The sequence below is a fragment of the Amblyomma americanum genome, chromosome 6 (assembly GCF_052857255.1).
Source record: "Amblyomma americanum isolate KBUSLIRL-KWMA chromosome 6, ASM5285725v1, whole genome shotgun sequence".
Lineage (NCBI taxonomy): Eukaryota > Metazoa > Arthropoda > Arachnida > Ixodida > Ixodidae > Amblyomma > Amblyomma americanum.
Genome location: NC_135502.1, coordinates 45,955,722 through 45,978,241, shown reverse-complemented (window position 1 = coordinate 45,978,241; position 22,520 = coordinate 45,955,722). Strand labels below are relative to the sequence as shown.

The window sequence follows — 22,520 nt, the reverse complement described above, 5'->3', positions numbered from 1 at the left end:
CGTCGTGGCCCTCACCAAGACAGCGGCGCAGGAACTGGCTCCGTATGGCATCCGCTGCAATTCCGTGCTGCCGGGCTTCACTGAGACCCCCATGACTGCAGCGTCTGTGTCTGCAGACATGAAAGCTGCACTCATTTCGATGATACCACTCAAAAGAGCGGCCCAGCCCAGTGAGATCTCCGAAGCCATTAAGTTCCTTTGCTCACCTACAGCCAGTTCTTTCGTCACTGGCGCAGCGCTGGATGTTAGCGGAGGGCTCAACATGTGACGTGTCGCCCAAGCACTCGCGTAAGCAGCCAATTATTTTCTCAAGAATGAACTGAAATAAAATTCTAGTTTTGGGTCTTTGTCTTCCTTTTCTTATTACACAGCGAGTGAGCTGCCATTCACTGGGACCTAGAGGTGAGACGCTGGTCAAAAGGTTCCAGCAACGCGTCTCTCTGCTGCGCCCGACCCACGCAGAAAAGAGGAAGGCACATTTAGTGTCAAAGCGAATCAAACTCGAAGGCATTCTCGGTTGTTTTGAACTCTCTGATTACGACTGCCCGTAAAAAACCACAAGGCTTTCAGCGTCCTTCGTAAGGACGGGAAAAAAGCACATAGCTGTATTGCCAATTCACACAAAAACTTTCTGCTAAACATTCTATGACGCGAAAGCATTTTATATGACCCTGAAAACCCTGACCAGATATTCATTTGATTTCCGCACAATATTTTTCATCTCTGTGTACGTTAGTATACTTTGCTTGTTTTCACTTTTTCGTGTGAACGTTTCACATGCATTGCACGCTAGTAATAAAGAGTGTCTGTGTGACGCCAAGTTCTCTGAAAAAAAAAATGAGGCTTTAACCCTGAACTAAATTCAGAGCCCAGGCTTCACGGACAGTGTTGCCTTGGGTTTTGTTGCTTACTCTATTCCACTGCTGCCTAACAGCTGCTGGCATGTATCTGCTCCCGCACAGGAGCGCCGCTTGCGCCGCTATTCTTTCCTAGCGCCAGGGACTGTTTACTATTCTGCCGAGTATCATTATCAGCTGCGCCGACATACTACGCGCGCGACTCTCCTGGGCTGCGCCAAGCAGGCATTCGACGAAATCATCAGGGTAAGTGTGAAAGCGGAAAAAGTACTGTGGTAGGAGTAGCGCCCTACCGGTCAAACGACCCTCAAGCAAGATTACGAATTATCAGGAGAAAATTGCATCTTCGAAAGCAGTGCCAGCAATATGATTGAATGTTACAAAAGGAAAGCTCTCAGCTAGTAATGGGTGTCTTAGTGTGAAAGAATTCTTTAGCTGCTACCATTTTCTGGTGAAAATGTATGCCTAAACTTACTCAGGCCTGAAAAAAGACACCCCCCTCTTGTGTGAGTACCTTTGTTCTTAAATATATTCAGACGGATATATTTCTCTCTCGTTACACAGTCTGATTAAGTTTTTGCACTTAAGCTTCTGCCCTAATGTCTAAGAGCTGTGCAATGAGCATCTGAATTTTTTTTCTTTCTTGATGAATGGGAATTATGAGCTTATATTGTGTCGTCCAAATAAAGCAATCAAACACAGCTTGTATTACATTTTAAAACTTATCGTCAAGAGTTGCAGTAAAAAAGACGTTCCAATTTTTTTTTTTTCAAATAAGGTGACTAGTTTTTTCAACATAATCAATACATCTGCCTTCAACTCACTCGTATGGCACTAAACCTTGTTCATTTTTGCCACCTGTTCCTTATGGTGTTCATGATACACTATTTTACCTAACGATAACTTCATGCAAACAGTCCTCTCTGACGTTCTTTTTCTGGGCACATTCCGTCCGAATGGCAAATACAAACACTTCAAGCAGAATGGCTTCCTCTTAGTTTTTGCAAAAGCAATGCACACTTCTAGGCGGTTTATATGCGGTCAGCGTCTCCAAACTGATAACTGCTCCTCCCTGATAACGTACGAAGAATGAAGTCGCGAGTGTCACTTAACCTCACGCAAAGGCCGGGGAATAATAGGATTAGATATATATTCCAGTGATTTCCATTGACTTTCACTGTGCTTGATTGACATTGCACCTAGTGGGGCGTTTTCTTCTATACAATTCCTCACAAGTATGCAGTAATCTTTTCCTATTCAAAGAAATAAAACAGGCAAAAGCACTGCAACACAACGGCATTTGGCATTGCTCATGTTTGAACTGCGCTGATTGCTTGGAATTTTCGGCGGGTAGTATGTTGACCGCGGAGACAAAGACACCGAAAAACATACAGCGATAAGTGCTGGGGTATATCTAGCCTTTCCCAGTAATCTCGGTGCGAATTCGGGTCAAGTGGAAGGCATTCTGCATCAAAAGAGGCTCGAGAAAAGCTGCGACAGACGATGGCTCTCAGCGGGCGTCTGGCTATCGTCACTGGTGCTGCCAGCGGCATCGGGGAGGCCGTCTGCCACGCCCTGGCTGTCCAAGGCGCCACCGTGATCGTCGCCGACATTCAATTTGAGGCAGCACAAAAAGTGGCTAAATCTCTGCCAGGTGAGTCAATGACTATATTATGCGAACCGCGCAGCTTTTCCGGTAGTGACAAATTTAAAATGATTGACGCGGCGGACAAGCACTTCAAGTTTCTGTTTCCAATTTTAACATACCGTTAGCCGCGGCTTCTTTTAATTTCACGGCGCCATTTGTGCGCCCTTTAGACATGGATCAAAGCCGAATTTGAACCAACCTGCAGTTAGCAATTAGTGCCAACAGCATCATCAAAGAGAGAGAAATGGAAATGGAAATTACCGTGTCATATGTTCTTAAGGCACCGTTAAACTTGCAGTGGAGGTAAAGGGGACGATAGGGAAAGGAAGAAAGATTGAGTTTGTAGTGTAAAGGAGTTGCTACCATGGTGTTCTGTGCTTTGTAATTAGAAAAAAAAACTGATTTGGTCCGCAGTCTGTCAATGCTCAGACACTCAAGTCTGGGGCACCTAATCTATAAAACGCTTTGATGGCACTCTCTGTGGAAGAAAGTTGAGACGCCGGTTTCAGAAGTCTCGCTCTCAGTGCGCTCTACTTACGTCGCTTCTGGGTGATTCCGAGTGTTTTGCTCCCAGTCGTTTCTCTCTTTGTACACCCGTATTATTAATGTAACTGCAACTACAACCAAAGTTGCACTACAGCACAGAAATAGAAAAATTACAGCTCAGTACAGTATTACTGGTACAATAAGGCTGGGCGCTTACAGTAATCCTCCCGTGCATGTACGCAAGCAAAGAAAGATTATTCCTTGCTAATTTTTCATCAGATTCATGATAAAAGAACGATTGGCCTAAGTTCTGCGATTCCGAAACTATACGAAACCTGGCCCATAAAACGACTCATCAATCTGAAAAAAGCCATGTCACTGAAAGTTGCCCAAACCACTCTTCAAGACGGAAAACGCAAGATACTAGTGTTTCGTCTCATCAAGCTACTTAGCCTTTCAAACCCGAATCAATTGTTCAAGAGAAAAAAAGTTTACATATTTCGTTGTCCTTTTTATTATGACACTTACCCTTGCCGCAGTTTCAGCGTGTAGGCATTGCAGTGCGAACGCTCTTGTAGGTACATGTTCAATTTGTCGAGAACGGAAGTATAGTGGGCGCAAAACACAGACAAGTTTCCTTCCTGTGCTCCAAAACGGATTGCTTCTGTCTCGGAACTATATGGATGGGCTTTCAATCAGAAGCACTTCCACGACGTTCCTGGCTGCCATATCCCTCGGCGTTAAAGCCGCCGACTTCAGATTTAGGACTTACTGGCATAGCTCACAGAACACCGCGGTTCCTTTCCGTGCAAGTGTCTGTGAAATCTGAATGTATGCCGCCGGCTAACGCTGCCAGAACCACAAAACAAACTTCGCGAACCTTCCAGTGTCTATAGACCAGATTCTTTTACCCTCGCACGGAGGCTGCAGGAGCGCTCCTACTCTCGACACCAGTCGCCATCTGTCGGCGCGCGCGGAACGTTGGACGGCGGGCGGGTCGCGCCGGCGGCGCGTAGAATGCGTGTTTACGCGTTCTTCGCTTCCGTCGCTGATGCGCTCTATCACCTGGAGTATGTGCATGTGTGCTGTGCATCACTACTCAGATTTCCCCAGGCCGTTCTACGGTTATCTGACGCACATTGTTACACACATATCCGAGGGTAGTCAACCAGGCAGGGTGCGGATTCCAAACAGGTACTTACAAGCACATTTTGCGCTGGCGTGTCGTTTGTCGCCGTGTTTTACGTACGCTTCCATCTATGATAATTTTATGCATCAGGATGTATATTTATTGATTTGACTCGATGGTTCAGTAATGTGCAAGCTGTAACGGGATCGGCCAGCTGCAGACCGAAGGTTGCCCAGGCGAAGCGCGTGTTTTCAATCGCCAGTACGTCTTCGACATCCGTGCGCTGAGCTTGCTCTTTTTTCCGTTAAACACATTTCGTGCACGGGGATGTAAGTACGACCGCTACCAATTTAAGTTGCTATTTCCACATCTATCTCAGAGGGATCGGCGGGCAAAGGGCTGACCGTAGTATCTCTGCTGTTCGGTACCTGCTTGAACCACAGCAATATATGCACGATTTTATTACATTGTGTGACACTTGGCCAAGTACGCGCTGAGAGCTTCCGAATAAAATAAACGCGACTTCAGGCCGCAGAATTAGTGAAAGCTGGCATCCTGCCGATATTGATTCAGTCTTTCAATATTGATTCAATTGATTCAATATTGATTCAAAATGCGTTTTTGTGCGCCAGATAGCATAAATTATGACTAAAACTGTTTTCTGTTAGCCCTGCCAATCAATTGAGCTCAAAACAACAAATTGCTGATGTAACTGGCGCTCCACGTAGCTGGCGACAAGAAATACCTATTTGTGGTGGGTGTTTTATGGCTGGCAGGAAGGATTAAGAGCACATTAGAGCTGAAATTGCATGCTAGCTGTCCAGATAAGGCTTTATACTGACCAAAAATATTTTTTTCTTTGCGATGGAGCACCAAGACGGTAGCGATATAAGCGCGAGCGCGTGCTAAGCGCCGGCACAATTATCGTGAATGCCGAACTAAATGTCATCAATTTTTATTCTTTTGATAACGCCAAGACTTCCTCCAATACAACCACGCTGTGGAAGTGTGCTGGGTGAGGTATTTATAGCGACCGCAGGGCAGTAATTCACGGCTATATGCAGGCGCTGCCCGCGGAGCTGCCGCAGACCCGCAGTCCCCAGTGAAACGCCCGCACCGCGGCGCGCCAGTCGGCGGAAAATGGCCGCGCCTGAGAGCGGCTCTTGATTCTGGCCTATAGACTATAGGGGCGTCTAAAGGGTATCGTCTCACTGCACGCGTGCTTCGATTTGAATATCTATAGTTTTTCACTTTATTCTGGTAAGTTTATGTTACCGTCTCGGATGCTCCTGGATGCGTTCGCTAATGTTTAAAAAATTCGACGATGTTCTCTTTTCGCTTCCTTCAAAATGTGGCTGCATGGTATCGCATAACTTAACTTTGCAAGCTTTGGAGGATTTTCACATAACATTGTTACGAAATCAAAGGGACAAAAGTTGCGGCAAGCGACTTCGGACTGCACAAGTGTTTTTTTTTTTTCTATTCCGTACATAATTCCGGGGAAGGCATCGAAATTCCACGGTTGGTGGGACGGAGCGTAGAAAAAATTGCAATGGTCAGGAATGTTTTCAGCGACTTCAGGCGTCTACCCCCTCGCTTTGCAGGTGGCGCGAATCATCAGGCCATGCATGTAGATGTGGGCGACGCCTCGTCCGTGGAGCAGCTTTTCAACAGCGTCAGGGACGTGTCACAGTTGCCGCTAAGCATTGTCGTCAACAGCGCCGGTATCATACGCTCGGCCTCTCTCATCGACGGCACCGATGAAATGTTCGACACCATCATCAGAGTCAACCTTAAGGTGGGAGAAACGTGGCCCTGGCCTCACCTTCGCCATTTTTCGGACAGTGAGAGAAAACAGTGACGAACGAAATGAACGAAACGATCCTGAATGCTTAAGCTAAGAAAATATTGTGCGAAATTGTGTCTGTGGTACTCTCAACAGGATAACCTAAGCGAATATTTTTTACAGCGATCTTAAGTTTTCCTACATACATAATAACAAACTAAGATCATCACAGTATAAGATGCATTATGAGCGCCAAACTACATAACCAGCCTAGCATGCACAGGCCCGAAACTGCTGCATTCATTTGTTCGCCACTGATTATGTTATCAAAATGGGTAGAGGTTGAGTACGCTTGGGGACACCCTTACCCTTTACGTGGTCACGTTAAGAATGCTATGTGTTCAAGGTTCTAGGGAGGGGAAAGCTGTATCAAAAAAGGCCCAGAGAAGAGTCATAAATAATGTATGAGGAGGAGTCACAAAATCAGGTGGATACATTTTAACTGGGATACAGAAAGATTTCGCTGTTTATGTTTATCCCGAAGTCCAACGTTTCGCACATTGGACAGCAAAAATTTCAGTGCATAATGCTGCTTCGAAGCGGAGCATGCATTTCGCTATGAGTTCCATTTGTGTGTGATAACATGTTTTAAGACGACAGCGTTAAGAAGCTCTTGTCGCACAAAAACAGGTGCCGTCGTCAGCGTCTGTTGGCGGCGTCGTTGACCGTGGGCTAAATGTCCTCGAAAAATCCCCAGAGAAACAACCTAGGTGATAGGTGGGCCACCTAAGTCACGTGACCTAGTGGCGTCATCACAGCCTGCCCACCGGATTGTGAACAAAGTGCCCACCATGGCAGGGGGCAGTTGAAATAGTTATTGTTCGTGAGAGGTTGCTTGGGAACAGGAACCTGGGTACCACAACCCCCATCGGCGGCAGCACGCACCATCGTAGGGCAGTGGCGCGGCGCTTAGCCCCTGCACCACTGCACCAGCAGTGGTATGAGGATTCCCAGGCATCTGTGAGTGTTAGGTAGAGAATGACCAATTACGCTTATGTGGCCATGCACAAGCATCGTTACGGCACGTTGAACCCCATGTACCTCATTCCATATTCCAAGAAAAATGTGTTGCACCGATGCCTTTGCAGGGCACCTTCCTCATGACTCGCGCATCTGCCCGCTACATGCTCCGCTCCGGTGAAGTGCGGCCCGAGGGAGGCGCTGCGATCGTAAACGTGGCCAGCATCATGGGCAAGAGCGGCCGTGCAGGCTTCGGCATATACGCCGCTTCCAAAGCTGCCGTCGTGGCGTTCACTAAGACGGCGGCTCAGGAGCTGGCGGTGCATGGAATCCGCTGCAACGCCGTGTTGCCCAGCTGGACGGACACCCCTATGAATGATTGCTTGCCCGAGGACCAGAAGACCGCGGTCTGTTCAAGGACACCGCTGAAGAGAAGCGCCCAACCACAGGAGATAGCCGAAGCGATCAAGTTACTGTGCCTGCCAACCGCTAGCTCCTACATCACGGGCGCAGCAATGGAAGTCACTGGAGGCCTGGAGATGTGATGTTTGAGCAGAGCACCTAGCATGAGCGCTCTGCGAAGGCTTAGTCATGCTTCGATTTCTCGCTCATGTAACGTCCACGACCGCGGTGGCTAAATGCGGAAATACGAGGCTCACCTTTCCGATGTTCAACTTTCCACCCCACCGGCACAAGAAAATAAAGACTGCACGCGAAGATTTGCCTTTAATCTATATAAAATCGAGGAATCGCTAAAGCCTATTATGTAACACACCTACTGACAATGGTAAATTTAGAAAAAATGTTGGTTTGGGCTAGTTGGTCACGCTTTATGTTGAAGGGATGCTTAACGCGAGAAAGAACTAGAGAGAGAGACAGAACGAGCGCTAACTTTCAAGAGGAAGGATGAAAATCTGAAGAATTGTGGCCTTTTCAGCAGAGGTTACAGGAAACCAGCTTGGTGCACCGAGCATGTTACCAAGTTTGTTGAGTGCAAAGTGGGTGTTGTTGGTGCAATGCCTCTTAGTTATGGTTGTGTCTATTTAGGGCCGAAAGGTGGTTGCCTCGACGAACGTCTGTGGGAACACGCTTCTTCTTCTAATTCAACAAACCCCGGGAGCCTGTCTAAGCATTGTGCAGGTTGCAAATCTCATCCGCGTTTTAAAAAAACTCAACTTCTTAGCCGCTCTGAAGGAAAACTATCCAGGAATATTCTTGCCTGTGTCATTTATTCATAAGATGGGAAATGATAAGTGCGTCAGTGACATTTCGGTTGTTGTGCTGCAAAGATTATCTACGTTACTAAATTCTAAGTAACATCTTTCGTTTAGCTGTTAGCAGGTGGTGGTGTCTCCTTTTTTCATGTTCCTTAACACGATTTCTAGCCGAGATAATTTTGGTTCGAAGCTCTGGCCTCTATCCTTTTGGTTATCTTACCGTGTTTTGCTCCGATGGATAGCTGGCCATGAGCATTTATTTCCTCGAGCACGTATTCTTCGTTTTAATAATCAGTTGTGAGCTAGCGCTCGTCCTGTTTCTCTCTCTCTCTAGTGCTTGTTTTGCGCTCTGTATAGAACGTGCTGTGCAAACGCTATGGCCTTCGCTCCGCACCCCTCTGGTTAGCTCCTGTGGTGTTTGAATCTGTTCTTCGTCGTTTCTCTTGGATTTGCGCTACCCAGCATGCGAAAGATCACCTTTAGCAACATGCCCAGGTTTCCATCCTTCGCACTTACTTTTTTAGTTCTTGGGGAGTCCTTTCGCATGCCTCCAAAGACATTTGCGCGACCATGTCCCTCGTTGTGGCTGCAGTTTGCAGATCACTTCAACCCTAAACAAAGGAGTTATAATGCCGTAAGACCTCCAGGCCAGATGTAAAAGGAGAACTTACCGAAAAGAAATAGGAACACATTGGCGAAACGCTGACTTCCTTCCTATCACGCACTTCTACTCTTACCTAACACCCCGAACTTCATGGTGTATCGGGGCCGCCGCGGTGGCTGAGTGGTTATGGCGCTCGGCTGCTGGCCCGAAAGACACGGCTTCGATCCCGGCCGTGGCGGTCGAATTTCGATGGAGGCGAAATTCTAGAGGCCCGTGTACTGTGCGATGTCAGTGCACGTTAAAGAACCCCAGGTGGTCGAAATTCCCGGAGCCCTTCACTACGGCGTCTCTCATAGCCTTAGTCGCTTTGGGACGTTAAACCTCCATGAACATAAACATAAACATTCAGGGTGTATCGGGTATTTGGTAGGATTTCTATCAGCATCATTAGTGGCTTACTGAACTGAAATCTTGGAAACCAAGCCAAAAAACACTGGAACCTAAAAGTCTACCAATGCGTTCTGAGACAACCTGGGACATGACACCAGCTTTGTTTTTTCATCTACTTCATCTTCGTCGGCTGTGGTGCCATCGCTTTCTAAGATTTTTTAGCGCGAGAGCACTGCTGGCCTCCTAGCCCTTGAAATGCCGGTGTGCGTTGAGGCCTCTCATGTTGGTCGCGTGATGCGGGAAACGGCAAAAAATAAACGATACTTTGAATGAGGGTGACCATGGCAAACCTGGAGAAATAAAATAAATATTTCCGAGACTGGGTTTCGAGCCCGCGGCGGCGCGGTCAGATAAGCTTCGCTGGTAACTGTACAGAGAACTATGCTATCGCCGCAGATTTTTTCTTTATTGCATGAAAATAGTGCCGAAAAGAGAAATGTAAGCATGCTTACGCCACAGAACACCACTGCACACATCCACGCTGCCTGTGAAGGCATGGCTTCATGCTAAAGAGATGCTTGCGCCATGGACGGTGAATTGCCGCCTGTGTAATACACCAGAGACAATTGACCATTGTTTTATTCTGTGCATTCATGCTATTTTCTTCCTGGACATATTACAATGAACAATTAAGAAGGACATTGACATCACACCCTACAGAATCTGTTTTGTGCCTCTGGAGAAAAACTTTCTTGTGCCATATGATCTATTTATGTTGCTTGGACTATTTGGTCTCTGGAAGAGCCGCATGACGGACCGCCACACCGAATCACCACGGTCGTCGAAATCTTTGGTTCGTGAACAGTGCGCTTTGGTGCGGGGAGTATATGCTGCCTTGGAAGAGCCGCCTAGCTGGCTCCTCAATCTGGATGCATGTGTGTGCCTCCCAGACTTGTGACGTTTTGGAAGGTGGGGTCGTGCAGGGGTATGCAATCGCAGCAGCCGGTCACGTCTTGTGTTAAACTGCAGCACACTCTCGCGCTGTGCATTGCACATCGCCGTCTTCATCAAATTCCGGGCATCTGTCCGCAATGGTTACGAAAGGAAAAACTGGATCCCTGGGTTAGTAGACACCTCATTCGGAATTGCAGCTGCGTGGCGATAGTGACAGATGTTCGGGGCTTGCGTTTGATTTGACTACATTTTAGCAGAAACGCGAACCTGGAGCAATAGGTCGACCCGTCGCTGTAGCTCAATGGTTAGGGCGCTCGGCTACTGAGCCGGAGTACCCGGGTTCAAACCCGACCACGGTGGCCGCGTTTCGATGGATGCGAAATGCAAAGGCGTCCATGTGCTGTGCGATGCTAGTGCATGTTAAAGATCCCCACGAGGACGAAATTATTCCGGAGCCTTTGCACAACGGCACCTCTTTCTCTCTTTCTTCTTTCACTCCCACCTTCTTCCCTTTCCTAACGACGCGGTTCACGTGTCCGCCGAGATGTGAGACAAATACTGCGCAATTTCCGTTCCTCAAAGAACCAATTTTCGATTTCAATAGGCCGCCGCCGTTTATTGGGTTCACTGGCGTTGCTGTTGAAAACGTTGTAGAACTTGAACACGCTTCGTGTATTAAACCCGCCGGAAGAAGGCCACCTGCTGACATCGGTTAACGAGTCTGGCGTAGTGCTATGTAAGGTCAGCCGGGAGTGCGTAGGTGTGCTACCTGGCGGTATTACTGAAAAATTGCCCCCAGCAAAGCGTGCGCAAAGAGCACAACTGCACCAGTCTTCCTCTCGTCAGGCTCCGCCTAAAGACTTGCGGTGACCTTGTAAGCAATGTCTTTCAGCGGTCGCTTAGCTCTAGTGACGGGTGGCGCCAACGGAATCGGCGAAGCCGTCTGCCGCGCCTTGGCTGCCGAGGGCGCCAGCCTGGTTGTCGCGGACAAGAATTTCGAAGAAGCCCAGCGAGTGACAGACTCTCTGCCATTGCGAGGTCCGTATTACTTGCAACCATTCTTGTTGAATGTGTTCTTGAGGAGCGCCGAAACTCTCAGGCAGGCGTAACACTATTTGCCGAGTTTGTTATGTGGAAGACATTGTTGGCCCAAGTTGTACCGCTAGAAATATAGAGGCCTGAGTACTTGCAAAAATAGGCGGAAGAAATTGGACATTTGTTAGTAGAGTACATAGGTGCAATAAATTAGGACAACGGTGAAAGGAAATCAGTGAGGTCTTGGATATATTAAGAGACATAAGTCACGTCTTACATCAATGTTTCAATTGTGAAATGTCGTTTGAAGGGCGATGATATGCGGTGAATTTGCTATAGGGGAATAAACCACGCAAATATCAGCAAACTGACAGATGTTAGAGGATATAGTAAACGGCAGATCAATAATGTATATTGGCAAGAGAACAAGACTTGGTACAGTGCCCTGGGGGACTGCAGTCTTCACGCGTGAGTAGAATAGACTGATGACTGCTAGTTACAAAGTCACGTATCAAGTTATTGATCAATGGGTGGATCTTCAGATAGGCTGCTTCGATTAATAAGCTGCCGTAAAAAGCTTTATGAAAAACTTTACTGAAATCGAGGAACAAAGCATAACATCGTATATTACTGGCAAAGTATCACTGCAGACTATGTAGAAAAAGTATTAGCAGAGTTTCAGATGAGCGGCATTCGGAGAAACCGTGCTGATTAAACAGAAAAACTCTCACAGAATTCATACATGTAGCAGAATGCGAGTATGAAATATGCTCCTTAATTTTTCACCAAGCACAGGTGAGTGAAATCGGGTGGTAATTGTGCGTGAATGAACGGTTGTCTTTCTTGAACACTGGGACGACTTTACCGAACAGTCAGTCACGTGGTAACGATCCTCATGCAACCGACAGCTGAAAGATAAGTGATAAAATGACAGTGCAGATATAGTTGGTATTCTTGAGCATTTTCGCATTAATGCATTCAAAATCAGAGAACGAAGCTTGATCAGTAATTTATTTTAGCAATGTCATGAGTTTAAAATGAAATGCTTTCCATTACTCGATGGCCAAATGATGGGATGCCATGAAGATTGTTGACAGGCTCATTGGTGAACAGAGAAGAAAATGCATTGTTTTGCACACTCGTCGCACCAAATTTAATAATGGGAATTTCAGAATCCTCACAGAGGGCAATGGAAATATGTTCGCGAGGCATAATAGTTTTCCAAGAAAGCTTGAGATTTCTAGCATTGATGACAAAGTGTTGGAAAGTAATTTCTTTCGCTTGCTTTGGTTCAATGTTGCAGTGTTTTTAGGTGCTATAATACTATATCAGTGTTGCGGAACAATAAGCTTAGCGGTTCGGCATAAGCGCTTTCTCTTGATGATTAGGTAAACGTTTCAACAGAAGCAGCCCGCTCAGTTATGTTTATGGCTGCTACATGAAGCGTTTTGAGGCGTTGAAGTTATGATCTGAAAGAGACGCGGATCGGTTCCATGGAGTGAGGTGGAAAACTAGGCGCGAAGTCAGAGAACAAAGTTTCTAATCCATAATTTATGTTCGCGTACACGCCTTTATCATAAAAAATAGTTGTGTTATTAATTATTCTTTGGCAGAGCACGCCGCAAATGAACGTAGTGTTAAATGGCGATGATCACGGAGATCACTCATACAAGTAAGCAAAGAAAAGTTATCAGGATGAAAAGCAAGGGCAAGGTCTAAGATGCTGGCGAAGTTATCTGGAACACACCTAAAAGTGATAACTGGGTTAGACCTAAGGTTAGGCAAGTTTTTAGAAATTCACTTGATGGAGTGCATTTGGTTAGCAGAGACGCGGAAAGTTTGTCGAGAAAGAGCATGATAGGTGTGTTCTTGGTACAAACTGGTTATGATGCACAGTGCGTTATGAAATAAGGGCACAAAATAGCTGTCACTGCATGGCAGACGGCAGCAAACGTCAACAAGGACATTTGAAAAGCTTTCAGTGCGAAAAGATAGGATAAAATTTATTGAGAAACTAGTCTCGTGAGTTGCGTGACAATCAGATAGGTGGGGTCCTCATTCTAGAACTCCAGGAGGGTTGCCGTTGGGCCCATTTTAAAACGAGCCAGAACTCGAGCTCAAAGCAGCCAAAAGTAGCTGTTCCACTTAGTCTTAGCGCCAAATTGCTAGCCAAATAGGACAGAAGAATTATTATGAATTCAACTATTATTAAAAACCAAAAAAGATCGTTTTCTATGAACGCAAGAAACACGATAAAGAGCGCAAGATGTCCGCCGTTTTGCTTATTTTCAAGCCAAAGCCGTTCGAAAGAGATAAGTTTACAAGTTTACAAATCGATATGTGAATTATTAAATGCCTAGTGCTCGTAGATAGCGATCTTTATCATGATTTTTATCACACTCTAGCCAACAACCGAGTAGGACGTGTAAGCTGTTTTTCATTAAAGCTATGGAACAAACTTGATTCCTAGAATCGCCATTAGGCAGTCCAGCTTCATTTTGCCGAGAACCCGTTTTTTGTCAAGGTCCCACAGAACACGCGCTAAGCAGCAGCATTAGAAACTGAAACTGCTATAATTTTCAGTGTGCCTTGCGTGAGGTGTGGAAGAGGGCATTCGCTGCAGTTGTCCTTGTACAGTCCCGCTGAGAGCAATAAACTCAAACATGGTGTGTGATCAAGTTCACGCTAATCGTTTGCAGATGCCGCATTTCTAGCTCCATCTCGATGGCAAAGCATCCAAATAAATGCAGTGGCAGCTTCAGCATGCTTTTACGCCTATTAGCGATCTCTACGTGATCAAGATTAATGGCACGCAGCCTCCGAAGTGCAGACGAGGCATTTCGAAACCGCTGTAGGGGCAGTATCGCCATTTGCCTCAAGAACTGGAAGCAGCGCTCTCTCAAGGCCCTACGTCTAGTGAAATGTTGTAGCCGAAAATGTCACGTTCTTTAAAGTCGCCCCAAGCGGGCATTAGGCTCCCTAGCTATCCTAGCAGCGTATAGGGTGCCTCACTGCACACCCGATAAAAAAATTGGAGAAGACACTTAAGCTCCGCCTGAAGGGTATGAAGCAATAACGGGTTAATTCTCATATATGCAGTAGGTCATTCTCTATTTTACATTCAAAGATCACCGGGAGTCCTGATACTCCTCCTGGTGCAGTGGTGGAGCAGTTAAGCGATGCGCCACTTCCCTGCGATGGCAGGTGCTTCCAGCGGTGGGCCTTGTGAGGTCCGGGTTGCTCTTCCCGAGAGACCAATTATTAAATTAGCGCCCCCTGTCGCGGTGGGAAGTTTTCTCACTACCCGGTAGGCCGGTTGTGATGAAGCCGCGAGGTCAGGTGACCTAGGTGGCCCACCTGCCTTCTAGGTTGCTCTCTGGGCACCACCTGCCAAAGTCATGCTCAGGATTTTTCGATCACAACGCTGACGCCGGATTTTCTGGGTAACGGGGCCTTTTTCGCTATCGCGTAAATATGGCTAGTAAATTCGCCAAAACAGGAGTTCAAAGTAGCCGGAAAGTATCCGGGGCGCCGCCTTGAAATTTTTTTCGCCAGACATAGTCGAAAATTAGGTGGTATCGCGCAATATAGCCACCAACAGCAACCCTGCACTCATGTGTCCTGAGCTGCTTCACGATCCCGGACAAAGTGCTTTGGCTTATCTTCCAAGCATACGCTGGTGCCACACTTTTTCACATTTCGTGGGGGTGTGCGGAGAAGCCTCAGCTTTTAAAGACGACACATACGTCGCACGAGCTATGGGAGGCAGTGCGAAGACGCCAAATCACTTCGAGCGGGGTTGGAACATCTTAGTGAGAACAATGAATTTGGAATCGTGCAAAACATCGATTCTGTCCTTGCCAGAAATACCGAAACACGAAAGTGAAGACCGGATCTCAGACACACGACTGCTTGAATTAAGCCACGTTGCAGATAGCAAGACGATATCGGAAGTGGGCGAAGAAATTAACCTGCATAACCGATTTCGTTTAAGAATAAACCTAAAAGAAACCAGCGACAAAAATGGGAACAGGAAGAAATGCGCCAGAGAGGGCTGGGTCGCCTGAAGGTTGATCGTTGTGACTTTCTACATGGGTGTTTTATGCGATGATACGCATGCGTTATATGGTTTCCAGAATTCATCATCATCACCATGATAACAATGAAACATGAGTTAGTCCAGCGCTGTCCTGTGTACTTCTTCTTCTTGTGTTCCCATTTTCCTCGCTATTTTCATTATGTTTCATTCACATTCTTCCGATATAATTCAGCGCTTCTGCTTAATATCTAAACTAGCACTTTTGTGCAGTATTTCTTTCCGCACGGTGTAAACTAACCTTTGTCAAAAATATCCTGACGGAAAGAAAAAATAAACTGCGCTGCACTCCACAGGTCATAATAAAATTACTTTGCAGTTACTGACAGCAGCAATACAGGTCTCATAGCGTCCTCTAACAGAAAAACAAAGAGAGCACAAGTTGTTTGCGTCCTCCATCGCGCACGACCTACGTGCCTCGTATCGGTCATGCCTCCCAGCTTGACAATGCAGTGTGCAGCTGGAACGGCAGCCTACGCATCGCCAGAAAACAAAGAGTGTGGCAAACCCACGACGCAAATTACTGAGCATTGTTTGATCGTTTCTTCTACTCGTGCGAGCAACGTTCAAAATTAACGGTACACCCGCACTTCTACCATAAAAAAATGCAGAACTCAAGAAGCAAAAAAATTATATCGAGGGCCAACTCTCACCCTGTGCCAGAGCTGGTAAAGCGCTGAAAAGATAGAACCAGAGAACGATAAAGACGAACAAAAAAATACAGTTGGGAAAACAGCTCCGCCACTGTGGCTATCATTTCCTTCCCGCGAGTCATGTTGTCCATTCGCGATATCTGCACGAGCCAGCCTCCTTTCAGGTGCAGCCGTCATTTAATTTTGTGGAGACCGATGGTGTTTCAGGATGACGTGGCAGAAGCTGAGTCATCGGAAGCGAACACCTGTTCCACGTCGAAGATAGGTGCTCACTAAACGCACATGTTTTCCCATTTCGCCTCCAACAAAACCCCAGCCGTGGCGGCTTCATTACCACGGAGGTAGAGAGCGAGAGCGCCTGTGTGCTGTGCGATGTCAGTGCACGTGAAAAAACCCCAAGCGGTCACAATATGAAGCCAGCAGCACTGGACCTCTTTCCCTCTGCCTCCCTTGAGTCTCCCCTCATCTCTTCCCTGACGGTATGGATCAAGTGTTCACTCATAGTACGATATTTACTTCTCTTTTCTACTCTTCATAAAACACTGGCATATTTTTTTTTGCTCATCACCCGGTGAAATTGCAGCCTGCATTTTGCTGCAGCTGCCCTAACCCGCACTAGATGCACGGCGGCGACATCGCACCGGATGTGACTGGCGCCGAGATTGCGAACTCACCGCGCGACGTGTTGACCTGCAGAACAATGAAGAAATTGCTGAAAAGGAAACAGCGCGAACACAGGAGGAAGAGAGGAACGCACAACACAGGCGCTGACTTCCCACTGATGTTTAATCGAAAGGTGCACACACATATAAGTAGTCTCGCGGCAAGCTGTCAGCTTAGTCAACGTCAGGGGCGGTGTTAAGGGCCGGATAAAAGCGATAAAATCTTAAAAGCTACAAACGTTTGAACAAGAAACGATGCCTGCGGGAAGGGTGACATGAGAGAAAGAAAACAACAAGATGCAGGTGAAGGATGGATGATGGGCATGCGGTCAGGTAAAAAACGGGAACGTGCCTAACACTTTGTGTAAAATAGTTAAGAACTTAAAAAGCGAGATAAAACCACTTGTCTAGATAGGCAGTCTCCTTAGACATCAGGCTGATGGATGGACTGCTGACACACGTGTCGTCCCGGTTTTGAATTAAGTAAGCTTCATGTATTTCACGTGTGCTCTTTTCGTGGTATCTTTTCAGGATCTTTGTCTCGTCCAGGGCTGGCACGCAAGAGCATTTCTTGTAGTGATGGGCAAGTTGCTGCCTGTGCGAGTCATGAGTGAAGTCGAGGGTTCCATCAGACGCTCATTGATACATCTTCATGTTTGTCCAATGTAAGACGCATCACACTATAGCGGTATCGCGTACACAGCGGAGGTTACACAATGTTTTAAAAATGGCGTCCTGTGCGTAATCTTGCACGCGCTTTTCGGCAGATCTTCTTGGTTAACTCGTCTGGATAGGCCTCATAGTTTGTTGGGCGCCGAAAAAGCCAAGCGTATTCCGTGCTTCCCGGCTTTTTTCTTGAGTCTGTGGCTTGCTTCGTGTACATAGGAAATTACCGCTGTTCTTGACCGGTCCGGGCTGCTGTTGGCGCGATGAGAATGGCGAAGCTGTCGGAGTAGTTTTTCTGCCAAGCTAGCTAGGAGCGAGAGTGGGAACCCCGCGTCTGCCAACCGTCCGACTTGCGCCTGGAAACTGGTCGGGATGCAGTGAAAGCAAGATCTTTGCAGTGCGTTACTCAGCGCTGATGTGGCAATGCTGCACTTCACAAGTTTCGAGTGTGCTGACGAAAAGGGCAGGAGGCTCTTCATTGAGCGTGGCGCGTATCTCCAGCAGATGTGATCTGGAGTAATGTTGAGGATCATATCAAGGAACCTGAGTTCATTGTTTGCCGGAAATCGTGAAGTTAAAGTGAGACCTTGCAGTTTCGATTTAGAGAGGCCTATGATGCCTTCCGGTGTTGCGAGCTTGTTGGCGGCGTTCGGTTTGAATAGGACCAGGTCCACATACCGCATTATCTTGACGGCCCCGTAGTTGTTAAGATTAGGCAGTAATCTCCTGTCATATACAGCAATGTTATACCAACTAGCCCGCAACAACACCCTCGTAAGCAATGAGGACCTTGGAACGCCAGATAGAGTCGTGTGCAAAGAGGATGGGATTACTTAGAACACGCGAGTGATGAGTCGGTCAGACTGCCCATTTACGGGACGTCTAAACGCCGTTTATACATCGCCAACTTTCATTTTCTTGGTGTTTCAGTAATAATTTAAGCCCAGCAGTTACCCCAGTTTGGTCACCAAATTTTAGGCATATCCAAGCTTATTTTCAGCGTAGTTCGATGCTCAGACATGGAAAAAACTCTTCGAAACCGTGATTTGATGGGTTAACAAGATGTGTGCATGAAATAAGTCAGTTCATATGTTCTTCATTACGATGCTTGCAAACATTACAGTTGTCGTTTGCTGGTCAGAATGAAGTTTAAATTCGTAATGCATACAGTCTAGCATCTGCAAACAATTTCAAATACCTTAGCGCTACTTTCAAGGGTAATGTTTGCATATCGTATAAAATTTCAAGAACTTACTTTAAAAAATTGCAGCATGCAGTGCAAGTGAATTATCTATGAACCGCTAAATAGTGAAAAAATTACCACACCGTTATAAAGCTGTCTCCCGTGGGATAATACCCCTGTGGTGACACAGATATTCTGTTAATGAATAATTAAATAAATTAACCAGTTCTCGAGTTGGCCTCTGTCGTGTGGTGACCGCGCTCCACGACCGACATCTCCAAATTAAAATCTATTCAAAGAATAGCTGTTATAAACATATGCAGTCCTTGCAACCAGAGGTTTTCACCTTCATTCCGTGCTCGCGCTTTACCACTGTAGCCATTGCCATATCGATGCTATTATGATCCCTAATCATACTGCACAAACTGCTACACGACTCGACTAACATTCAAGTGCCTGCCTCGCTACCTACATAAACCCTACTCCATAAGTTACGTACCCTGCGGGCTTACCCATTAGAAAGAGCTCCTTTCTTTCAATCGATAGACAGTTTGTGGTTGTGTTTTTTTTTTCCATAGACTTTTCAATTATGCAATAACTTATGCGATTTTCTGCACTCATTGGCGATTCATTAATTTCAGAACGAACTGCCTTAGCACAGGGACGAGTTTGACAGATGTGCGGAATCGGTAGTGTATTATCTACCGATTCCATGTGGTAAGATATATCTAGGACAAAGAGGGAGGTGTGTTAACGACCGCATCCGTGATCATTGTAGAAGCGTGAAGGAAAAGTGCGGAGGGTTCCTGGGCGCGCACCGTAGAAAGCGTGAATCAAGTGATGGCACCAGTGATGTACTCAGTTCAGGCCAGAGTGCAGAACCCTGTGCGAAATCTAGCTGCATACCTTTATACAAAGAATGTACCATTGTCATCAGAAGTGCCTGCCAACTAACGCGTGCAATTATCGAGGCAGAGATCATAGATAGTTTAGAATAAAACTACGTGTCCAAGCCGTCCAATGCTTTACCTCCCAAGGAATTACAATACCTGAGTCGTCATTTACTGGGTTGCAGACTGCGCATGTGTCATGACTGGCCACGATAATCTTTATATGCTGCTTTGCGGTTGGTAATAAATTGTTGAAAGTTCGCGCTCGTGTGTCTCTCGTTTTCGTTCACCGTCCTCGTCTGGTTTTGCGCTTATAATTTATGACATGCCTTACCATGTTACTTGACATTGTTGTACTGAAAAGTTGTCTAACTCATGTCACCCGCGTGTCCAACAAAAGAGGCAGCATTATTTGCTGTTTTCAAATTCAAATATAAATGTAAGCCTGAAGCACCTTAACTAATATGTCGCGTCGGAGGTAACTCGGTTATCTCTGCGTAGGAGAGGCAAAGCACTGCGCTATGCACTTGGACGTCGGCGATTCGTTGTCCGTGGAGAAACTTTTCCACGATATCAGCACCGTGTTCCCGCAGCCGCTCAGCATAGTTGTCAACTGCGCCGGCATCCTTCGTACAGCACCCCTTCCCGAGTGTACCGACGAGCTTTTCGATGACGTCATAAGAGTCAACTTAAAGGTAACGGCAATATGGAGACATTTGGTCTAAGAGCATTTACACTAAGTCGTGAATGCCTACCTGACCTCATGAAGGATTAACTGCAAAGACAATCATGCATTCTAACTTCGCTGTGCGTTTAAAAAACTCTGGCGGCCGAAATCATGGCACCTTTTCAATGAACATAAGAGATTTTCAGGGTAGCGGAGGCACACTCACGTAGACGCATACCGATTTACTGGACACCCGCTGCACGTGCACAGCCGACGTCTGGTAAACAGGTATACGTCTACGTGAGTAAGTCTCCGGAACCCTGAAAATCTCTAATGCCTCGTATCCCACAGTGTTGCTTTGGCGTGTGTGACTTATTGTCTATTAGCCTTCACAAATTTTGAAAATGTAACTTGACTCGCTGAAAATGTTCCAAATAATTTCCAAATTTTGGTTCCAAAGAAGCGCTACTGCTTATATGGAACTTGAGCTCTCCATTAAGATAGTCACACACTGCCGCCACACACTGGCCCGTGATTTGAAGATGCTTTAAATTAATACAGGGTTACCGTACTCTTAGCCGCGTGAGTTTGTTTTCAGCAGGGTTGCACCCGCATTCTTCGTTCCAGCCGAGTGCTGTTCCTCTGAGGTAATTAACGCTGTGCCGCAGCGTGGAAAAACGATGGTGCTTAATTGAAGTCGTACAATTTGCAATTATAGTGCTATTCACCGCTTGCTTATTGGAAATGTTCGGAGATCTTGATTGGGAGCAGTTGGGCGTAATAGTGAGTGGAGTGTACCTTAGTAATCTGTGATTCGCTGCTGACATTGCCTTGCCTAGTCACTGAGGGCGTGAATTTGTCAGTTACCTGAAAAGGCATCAATGACCTAAACAGGCAAAGCAGAACGGTGGCTACAAAAATCAGTATGCAGACAAATAAAATAATGTTCAACTGTCTCGCAAAGCAACAGCAGATCTAGTTAAGGCAGGCAGAGACAGCAGATCTGGACCGCGAGAGTGAAATAGCTAGAAGAATCGGGTAGAGCGCATTTAACAGGTACTCTCATATCAGGAATGGCTCTTTACCAGTTTCCGTCAAGAAAATAGTATGTAACAACAGTATCTCACCAGACCTTGCCTATGTGGAAGGATCTTGGACGCCTACGAAAAGGGTTCATCTTAAATTGAAGACCACGAAAAGAGCCATGGAAAGAAAAATGCAAAGCGTAATGTTAAGAGAAAGGAAGAGAGCAATGTCGGTAAAGGAACAAAATGTAGTTTGTGATATTCTAGTCAAAATCAATAAGGGATGGGTGTGGCCAGGGCATGTATTGCGAATGCAAGAAATCCAGAGATTTTAAGGATAATGGACTAGGTTCTATAAGAAGGCAAGCTTGCGGAAATAGGGCACCCGCAGCTGCTGGCACAGCAAATGTTTAATTGAGACAGATGAGAAAGTCCTTTGTCGTGCAGTGGGCGTAGTCAGGCTGCTGCGTCTGCTGCTGTTATTTTATGTTAACGTTGTTTGAGCCGTAGGTACCGAGTAAATCTCTCTTAGTGGGCAATTTAGTGCTACGCTTGACAGCAGCCTATGACCGCGCGTATTCAGAATTAGCCGCTATTGCAGCCGTTTCTTCTTGGATTTTTGTGACTGCGAGAAATCGCTGTTTATGATGGATTTTTTTTCCCTATTCTCTCAGGGCACGTTCGCTGTGACACGAGCAGCCAGCCGGGAGATGTTGCGCTCGGGAAAAAAATTTGCCCGAAGGAGGCGCTGCTATCGTGAACATTGCCAGCATTGCGGCCAAGGCGTGCTTTAAAAGCAGCGCCGCGTACGCCGCCTCAAAGGCAGGGGTTGTGGCCCTAACGAAGTGTGCTGCGAAGGAATTTTCCGCTCACGGTATTCGGTGCAACGTCGTGCTGCCGGGGTGGGTAGACACGGTAATGACAGCCGTTTTACCTCCAGGTCACAAGGATATGGTTATGCCCGTAACGCCGCTTAGAAGGTCAGCCAAGCCGCAGGAAATTGCCGAGGCCATCAAATTTCTGTGCTCTCCTGAAGCCAGCTCCTACATCACGGGCGCCGCATTGGAAATCACCGGAGGTTTTTGCATGTGACCTCTCCTTCCTTGGGAGTGGTACATTGTGAAAATACCATTTCCTGGTTTTAATTTTTTTTTTGGCAGGTACTTGCTTGTCTCCGCATAGCTATTCAGAAAACCTCGGGGATATATTAGACGATGGGCATATTTGAAGTGTTGCACTAATGGGACTGGTAATTCTGGTAATAGGGCTTACATGTATTGTAATAAATTAGAAAAAAAAATATACGTTTCTAATTCCTTTCTGTGCTCAGCGGGTTAGAAGAATACGTATTTAATGGCGACGAGCAACTAGATGATTTGGCTTGCTTGGGCTACAAGCGACCATGTTCTTCAACATATGACAGAAATGCTCGCAGTAAAACCTGGACGTTAACGCCTTTGAGAATATGTGCATGAAACTATCAAAGTTTGCCTTTGCAGATTTCAGGCGCAAAGTGAACGCACTCGGATTACATATATGAACACATCACTAT

The 22,520-nt window shown here is 46.4% G+C and overlaps 2 protein-coding genes and 1 pseudogene across 4 annotated transcripts in view; all 3 read left to right on the top strand.

Annotated features, from left to right (window-relative positions):
• Positions 1 to 347, top strand: part of LOC144136756 ((3R)-3-hydroxyacyl-CoA dehydrogenase-like) — a 2,393-nt gene extending 2,046 nt beyond the window's left edge. The window contains exon 3 of the mRNA XM_077669346.1: positions 1 to 347. This exon is cut by the window's left edge and continues 152 nt beyond it. Coding sequence (XP_077525472.1) covers positions 1 to 268 — 268 coding nt within the window. The 3' untranslated portion in view covers positions 269 to 347.
• Positions 348 to 950: 603 nt separating this feature from the next.
• On the top strand, positions 951 to 7,643 carry LOC144136754 ((3R)-3-hydroxyacyl-CoA dehydrogenase-like). Of its 2 annotated transcripts, none has more exons than XM_077669344.1 (4): positions 951 to 1,103; positions 2,276 to 2,511; positions 5,725 to 5,918; positions 7,055 to 7,643. In XM_077669344.1, exons 2-4 carry the CDS (start codon positions 2,361 to 2,363, stop codon positions 7,469 to 7,471), a joined length of 762 nt encoding a protein of 253 aa, XP_077525470.1. In that variant the 5' UTR covers positions 951 to 1,103; positions 2,276 to 2,360; the 3' UTR covers positions 7,472 to 7,643. The 2 variants fall into 2 exon arrangements, with proteins under 2 accessions (XP_077525470.1, XP_077525471.1); XM_077669345.1 differs by having other exon boundaries at positions 964 to 1,103; positions 2,286 to 2,511.
• Positions 7,644 to 7,851: 208 nt separating this feature from the next.
• On the top strand, positions 7,852 to 22,208 carry LOC144136753 ((3R)-3-hydroxyacyl-CoA dehydrogenase-like; annotated as a pseudogene). The gene is made up of 3 exons (XR_013315665.1): positions 7,852 to 11,129; positions 19,778 to 19,971; positions 21,643 to 22,208. The product of XR_013315665.1 is annotated as a (3R)-3-hydroxyacyl-CoA dehydrogenase-like (transcript).
• Positions 22,209 to 22,520: the final 312 nt, after the last annotated feature.

Bases quoted from the DNA above. Each gene is read 5' to 3' on its own strand.
- LOC144136754 (XM_077669344.1), top strand. From the start codon at position 2,361: ATGGCTCTCAGCGGGCGTCTGGCTATCGTCACTGGTGCTGCCAGCGGC. The intron at 2,512-5,724 runs GTGAGTCAATGA...CTCGCTTTGCAG, and splicing joins AGTGGCTAAATCTCTGCCAG to GTGGCGCGAATCATCAGGCC. The intron at 5,919-7,054 runs GTGGGAGAAACG...ATGCCTTTGCAG, and splicing joins TCATCAGAGTCAACCTTAAG to GGCACCTTCCTCATGACTCG.